Source organism: Dipteris shenzhenensis, chromosome 7 (genome assembly GCF_047967505.1).
Source record: "Dipteris shenzhenensis isolate YYH24624 ecotype China chromosome 7, Dip_SZ_1.0, whole genome shotgun sequence".
NCBI lineage: Eukaryota > Viridiplantae > Streptophyta > Polypodiopsida > Gleicheniales > Dipteridaceae > Dipteris > Dipteris shenzhenensis.
Window position 1 is genome coordinate 39,839,340 of NC_141602.1, and position 7,940 is coordinate 39,847,279.

At 44.5% G+C, this 7,940-nt stretch overlaps 1 protein-coding gene across 1 annotated transcript in view; it reads left to right on the top strand.

The window, feature by feature from the left end:
* LOC147900332 (uncharacterized) overlaps nt 1–7,694 on the top strand; it is a 51,624-nt gene extending 43,930 nt beyond the window's left edge. Inside the window, exons 10-12 of the mRNA XM_087376624.1 lie at nt 5,617–5,910; nt 5,987–6,780; nt 6,900–7,694. Of these exons, the coding sequence (XP_087232750.1) occupies nt 5,617–5,910; nt 5,987–6,604 (912 nt within the window). The 3' untranslated portion in view covers nt 6,605–6,780; nt 6,900–7,694. The remainder of the gene's footprint in view (nt 1–5,616; nt 5,911–5,986; nt 6,781–6,899) is intronic.
* The last annotated feature ends 246 nt before the right edge of the window (nt 7,695–7,940 follow it).

The window sequence follows — 7,940 nt, forward strand, 5'->3', positions numbered from 1 at the left end:
ATTATGGCGCGAGGTTATCATTCCACCCACTCAGTTTGTTCGTCATCTTGGTTACCCTTTGGGATGGGAACTCACTCGCTAACAACAAACTGATTGGGTTTTGGCTAAGCTTCAGAAAAAGCTTGAGTATTGGAAACTAGCAACCTAGCCTTTGCACGTTCTCGTCTTCGAATAGTGCAGTCCATCCTTGTGGCAGATAGTCAATTTTACTTGCCATTGATCATGTTCACTAAGGCAGATCTTACATCTTTCATGTCTGTCTTTATGAAAATCTTCTGGCAATCCAAACATGGCAGAAAAGTCCTAGGCTGCTTTCGATGCATCACATTTGTTCTCCCAAGATGCATGGTAGATTGGACATCACGGATATTCATGTGCATATTCTTGCCCACAGGGAAAAAATGTTGCTGCAATTTCTGCAAGGTGATAGCCTTGGGCTCTTATGATTAGGACTGTGGTCACTCATATCAGTATTTCTGCGTTTGGTCATTGGCAACTCGATCAATGGGATTTCTTTTTTGGCTGCGCTGATGGCACTTTGCTTGGATGCCCTTTTGTCTTCCGCTTACTTCTTGACTGGAAGCATGTTCTTTCTCATTTGGAATGGAATGGATGGCAATCTTTGCTTGGGAATTCTTTGAGAGCTGAAAGCATTCACTAATCAAAGGTCTTTTAGCCTCCCTTGGCTTTACAAGAACCTCGACGTTCCTACTTTGTCTCATTTAAAGGCATCACCTCGGTTGTTGATGTTATAGATGATGCTGGTATTGTGCTCCCCTTTTCTCTAGCAGCCACTACATATGGATTGGGCTCTCATTATCGTCCTTTATGGCGATAATGAGAGCCCAATCCAATCCTCCGCTTGTAGTGCAATGCATAGGGGCTGGGTGTTGATTTGGAGGCTGCAACGTTAGAGTAGGAGGGCTTTCTAATCGGTGTAGCGACAAAAGTCTCCATCTTCAGGAGTTCCATAGTGGCCTATGTAGACTTTGATGTGCCCTTTTGTTGAAGCTAACCCCAAGCTGAGCCAAGGGCTTGCCTGGGGTGAATTCGAATAATTGTTCCTCTGCTCTGGCGACTGACGGAAGATTTGTATGGTGGCTAACAGAGGGAAGGGCTGTATAGAAGAAAGGGGCTGTATGGCTGTACGGCTAACAGAGAGGTGCGACGAGAGTTGTATGACAAGACTGTAAGAGAGAGAGAGAGAGAGAGAGAGAGATTCCTCCCTGATCTGGAAAACATAACCTCGTACCTGAACCCACCAAGCTGACTGAAGGAAGGAAGTTGTACCTACTCCTCTCCCTGGGCGGGCACACCCACAAAGAAGCCCTCTCTCACTACACATGAGATGCCATAAACTCTAACACCCTCTTTGCAACTCATGGTGTATAAAGGATCTAAAGAATCAAGCCGATGAAATGCAACCATGGACCGCCAGTACTGGATTCACCTCGATGAGAGAGAGAGAGAGAGAGAGAGAGAGAGAGAGAGAGAGAGCCTGTAGGGTAGTCGTGCTCATTGAAGGAGAGGGACTGGAGAGAGCTGTGATTGAGAGAGAGAAAGAAAAAAAGAAAAGAAAGAAAGAAAGTTTATTAAAGTCTTCAGAAGACCAATGGCTCTATGGGACTATGACAAACCTGATACAATGAGCTGCGGTAGTGGAGCTACTAAACGAGCATCCACATCAATGCAGAATGCAAAAAAATGCAAAATGGCAGTCCTAAGTCCTAAGTACAACATAGTCATGTCGATAGTCAACTATATATAGATGGATGAGGCAGTGGAGGCATGAGATCAGCAATAGAGCGTTGTCGGTCCCTCAAGGGTGCAGTCTTGGTACGTCTCCTGGTCGTAGCTTTGCGTCTAACCAGGGCCACTGTGACCCTTGTCGGTCAGGCACCGACCCTAAACAAGGAGGGGATGTCCCCAAGTATGATCTGTGTGTCAACCCTCTGTCTGAGCTGTCGGGTCACAGGCTCCGGGTCACAGTCATGCCGAGGTCTCGCCTCATGGGGGTCTATGTGATGTGGCTGAAAGAACTCCGTGATAGAGCTCCGAGAGGTATCAGTCAAGGAAGAAGTCTGCTCCTGTCTCTGTGCTCGGAGTATCCTCTCTCGGTGTCTAAGCATCTCATGAATGAAACCAACCAAACACCGCTGGTCTGGGTATGAGAGGAAACGGGCCAAAACCCCATAACTATCTCTGAAGAGGCAGTAGAAATACCCTCGGATCTCATAGTAAACGGGACACCTGAAGATGAAATGCTCCTCTGTCTCAACCTGCTGCATGTCACACAGTGTGCGTATGTGCCTCTCCCTGGGTAACCGCTCTGCTCTGCCGCTCTCGATACGAAGTCTCTGTGAAGAGACCCGGAACTGCCCAAGAGAGATCCTCAGCGAGTGGGGTGGGTCTGCGTGTATCTTAGTGGATCAATGAAACCCTCCGCTGTGATAGGTAAGAAGTGATCTTTGTAGAAGCCATTTTCATTGGAAGATCACTCGGGCCCAACCAGGTCCGGAATGTGTGTAGCTGTAGTAGATCCTCACGGATAACCTAGTTGACCTCGTGTGGTAGGAGGGGAGAGAACGGAGCATCCATGTTGTACTAGAATGCAGGTAAGCTGTTCATGTGGAGCCCTAGTCCCGCAAACCATCTCTATGTGCGTGCATACTAGCACCTCTGGTCTCCCCCTGCTACAAGTGCCATAGAAGAGGACAGTGCTAGCCATGGTATCTTGCTACGCCCGAAGGTGTAATCCCTATAATCCCTGACTTGGTACAGATACGTAATGACCTGAAATGCAACATCTAGCTGTAATGGGGGTGACCTAAACTCTGCCCGAATGATCTGGTGAGGAACAAATGGCTTACCATGGATCATCCGTGATAACATGAGAACCTGTAGCCGCTCCACCCTGGTCCACTCTGTATCCGACAAGTTTGGCCCCTAGCATGGACTGCTATACATCCCCTGCTGGGCGGACCAAGGAGTCAAAAAGCAACCCTTTCGTCCATGGAGCCTGAAAGTGAGAGCGGAAGCACTGCCTCTCTAGTCTAGCCAATGAAGCATATCCTCTGCTCAAGCGTGCATGCATTGCGGGTCTCATAGTGAAGATGGGTCCGAAAAAGACGACCACAAGATAAGTTTATGATGAAACTATCTCAACGGGGGACCCATCAAATGCGAACTACTCCTCATGCATGACGGCTAGAGATGTATTGAAGATCATAACCTTGGTTTTACCCAAGTTGACCTTCAAATCATGAGACTTACAAAAGGACTGTAGTGCGTCAAGGTGTCTCTGGAGCCCCTTTGCTGAGAAAGACAAGAGATCCACGTCATCTGCATAAAGCAATATCTGGATCAGCGTGCCCGCGAGAGAGCAGCCTACCCCTCCATGTGTCTACATCATTGTCTGGAGCTTGTCAATGTAGAGGCCAAACAAGGTAGGTGATAATGGACACCCTTGTTTGACCCCAATAGTGCTCATGATCTCGTCTGTCCATCCAGATCCTATCCGGACTCTTTGTGAAACTTGCTCATAAAGTGCCATGACAGCCGAGATGATCTCCTGGTCGTAACCCAAATCCTGTAGGCATCGTATGAGGCGGGCTCCCAAAACGGTTTCAAATGCCTTGCGAAAATCCACAAAGCAACAGTAAACCCTTTGCTTTCATGCCCTCGCCTCCTCGATGATACATCTGAGCACGAGAATGTGGTCCATGGTCCCATGATCCCACATGAAACCATCCTGTCCCACTGCTCTGAGTCCTCGACACTCCGCCAATCTGCTGACCTCAAAATCAAGTACTGATGCATAGATCTTGGACATGACATGTCCAATCATAATGGTCGTGTAGTTCTCCGGGCTCATGGGATCGCCTGCCTTGTGAATGGGTGAGATAGTGTTAATGGTCCAGGTGCGTGGAAACCCAAAGCGAACAGCTTCATTAAATAGCTTTGCTAAGATCGGGGCTAGGAGGTTAATCCCATATGCAGTGAACTCAGTGCATAGTCCCTCATGATCCTTTGCTCGGCCATTATGAAGTTTCATTACGGCATCCTTTACCCCGCCTAGTGAAGAGTGTGCAAGATGAGGGGCGTGTGGAGCAAAGCAAAGCGTGAACGTGAGCGATGGAGCGTGAGCGTGAGCGATGGAGCGACGGAGCGCTGAGATCTCCAGTTTGAGCCCCTGAATAAGATCAGCTTGGTCTCGGATAGCCTGAGACTACTCTTGTATGAGACGTGCTTGCTCCTGGGTGAAGCGTGTCTGCTCCTATGCGAAGCGTGACAGCTCCCTCTCATGCTTTCGGATGCTATGAACCTCCATCAGCAAGTTCTCCCAAGCCTCTGATGGGTTAGCTCATCCGTGCTCTAGCGAAAATTGAAAGGACTGTGGCATGAAAGTGTGTGGATGAGACTAGAGGTTGGGTGATGACTGGGTGAGATGGGTGCGGTATGGAGATGATAGTGGCTTGGAGGAGGCGATCCCAGCAGGGTGTGGGAACGTGGGCTGACTAAGAGGCAGAGGGGAGAAAAAGGTTGAGTAGTGCGGAACAGTGTATGACCCCTCCAAAGTAGGTGTCATAATCGGAGAGGGAACTATAGCGGGAGAAGAAGGGAGAGATGGTGTCAGTGACAACCCCTCTATCTTAGGGGAGGGTGGAGCAATCAATGTCATGGGTAGGGGTATATCAGAGCCAGTAGCTGTAGCTGTAGAGGCTGTGGACGGAAGTGGAGCTGAAACTGGTTACGTAGGCTAGTGTCAATCTAAATAGCCTAGTTCTCCACCCACAAAATATTTGTAGATTTGTACATGCTTTTATTGCAGATGTATGATGATGATGCCTTCTTCATAGGTTGCAGGTATTTGCTTTAACTACTGTTTATTGCAAGGATTTGTTGATGATGACCTTGCTGCTCTAGATTGTTGGTTTTGCAAAGTTGCAAGTCTTTTGCTGCACTTAGAAATCTCACCAATTAATTTGCTTTGTCATTGGCTACACCTGTTTACTCTATTTTAACTATTAGTTTCATGTGTGTGCATATGGTTTACCATCTTCAGTGATAACCCTTTCTGTACCATTGTCATACATCCTTTATCTATGGCCATAGGTCCCTTGTTGACCATCATCATTATCATGATATCTCCTTTTGATCATTGAGCAGCTTTAGAAACATGAAAGATTCCATAACCCCACCATGTTTATTCAGTCAACCATTCACCTTTGTGTCCTGTGATGGAACTATATCTAACAATTCATGGAAATAACAATTTTACATTGTTTACTTATCGCCTTGGGAAATGTAGTATAATTTGCAAATATAATGTTGAGTATAATATTTCAACGACCATTATCAAGTCATGAAATCTGGTCTCTTGATTATGGGATGAAAGTCACTTAACGATGATATTGACTTATAAGAAATATGTTCCATTCTATGTGAAGCAGCAACGTTCTTGTTGTCTAGAGAAAGAATTTGTTGACAGAATGGCATGTTGGCTCAAAAGCATGCTATGGATGTGTTTATTTCTGCCTATCGTAAGGGTATTGATTATGTGTCCCCTCATGAATTTGCAATATCTAGTTCTTCTCAGACACTTAAGTTGTGCAGGTAGAAAATTTGGGAAAAACTGCAGATGAACTGCGTCGTGATCTTTCTAAAAGTGAGGACAGGGTGTTAGAACTCCAGAAATCTGCACAGCAAAAGGAGGAACAGTTGACAGAAATGAAAAAGACAGTAAAGGATTTGCATGTTGAGAATGATACCATTTCAAAGGATAGATTTGATCTATCGTGGAAATTGCAAGAGGCAAGAAAAGAGGTAGATGAGCAGCAAGGTCGTGTTGCAGAATATTTGAGCATCAATGAGGAACTTTTGGAATTCGCACAAAGAAAAGAAAATGAGGTATGGCTACAGATCTGCTTTTGTTGTATTGGTGAACCAAAAGAGGAAACTGAGTGGTGTTGGTTGTCCTATGTAGGTGGCAGCTCTGAGTCAGCAAGTGCAGAATCTGGAGCAGGATTTGTTAGAAAAGGCAAACAAATATTGCAAGTTACAGGCCGACCTTGAAAATAAAATAAAGGAGATGAATGAGGTTCAGAAAACCTACAATTCACTTGAGTCTGATCATGAGCTTCTGAAGTCCAAACTTAGCGAAAACAATCTCCAGTTGCTGCAACAAGAAGTAACAATTGGAACTCTCACTAAGCAGATGGCAGATATTATGGAGGGTCGTGATTCAATGCTTGAAGAGGCTGCCCAGTTTCATGAGTATTTGCAAAGTGCAAAGTATAAGGAATTTGAGCTTGAAAATGAATTAAGACAATCAAATTCAGTTATAAAGGACCTGGAAGAAAAGGTTCAGAACATGGAGATTGAACTGTCGAAGGCTAGATCAGAACTTGCAGATATAAAAAAAGAAACTAACTTGATGCAGAAGTTGGCTGAAGATAAAGGGCAAGAAGCTGTGGATATAAGAAAAACCATGAATGATCTAAGAAAGAAAGTTCAAGATCTAGAAGAGGAAGTTATGGTGAAGGAAGGACAGATAGCAATACTAAGCAGCTCTTTTCCAGCAGAATTTGAGTCAACTTTCTGATTTTCAAAGGTTTACAGGCAGTTGGATTTCAGAGACTACTTTTACCATTGCAATGCAGAGCTTTGAAGAGCTCTCGACTCCTAGCTTGATGCTGCAATTTTTTGTTAAATCTCAAATACAGTGTGTTAAGCAGCTTGGTATCCAGTTAAATGGGTCTGTTACTGAAGGCTGCCAAGGTACTGCCATTTTATTTTTGCAGTACTTGGCTTTTTTTCAATGCTTAATGTTTCATTTTATTCAGATATTCATTAGTTTTCCAATGCGTACTTATATAAACCCATTTCTCATAGTGCAGTATGCCACGATGCGCTTTTGAGATCCCAGATGTCGTGATACAGAAAGGTCACTGATGCAACCATAGTATTCATATGAGAATACAAAGAACAGGTTTTGTAAGAAGTGAGGTGTCTGCTTGAGCTGCATTGGAATAGTAAATATCCTATCCATCAGAACTATTGGAGGAGCCCGAGGTAAACAATGAATATTTGTCCATTTTGTTGCAATCTGAAGGATTGAGCAGAAATACTGGTAGCCAGTGCAATAGGGGATGCATCTTTGCAATCTGCGCTGTGACAATTTTTGGACCTTGGTTTGTCTTTCTTCAGAGACACAGCAGGGACAGCAGAATCCTAGAGATCTAATTCCATCTATTTGTGTGACCTTTATACTACTGCCGTTCACTATCAAGGATAACCCCTTATGCACTTGACAGTGATGTTTGACCCTTGGATCCTTGTATTAAAGCTGAAGCATGCGGCACCCAAAAGTTTATAAGTACATGCTGAAATGCAGGTCTCAAAGTGTCTAGCAGGCTCACTGCTTTCTTTTTCACCCGATGTTTTTATCACACTTGGAGTTCAGCTTTAAACCATTTGCACAGGGAATCCATAGGGAAGCCAAATGGTTTTGTCAAGCATTAAAGAGACCACCATGTGTCTTTTAAGGAAATGACAAGTGTACATAGGTATGCATTTCGAGCATACATGTCTAAGTTTAGATCACCTAAACATTCAGAAGCTTGAAGCTTCTTAAATTCTAATAGTAAAGGTGATCAATGATTGAATATATCAATCCAAATTCCAATTACAATACCCATGTTCTTGCATTGTACTGATTTTGATATGGAAACAATCACAATGCATGTAGATCACATCCGGTTTCCTGCAGTGGCCAATGCAGGCCTTGGTAACCAATCAATGGAAAGTACAAAGACATATTTTGTGCATCAGATAATTTGTATGATGTTCATTGCATGCTTGTCAAATCTGTGATTGGGGGCGCTGAGAGCAAAAGCTAGCTGTCTTGCAGTCTGCTTCGCAGGGTCCCAGATCAATGC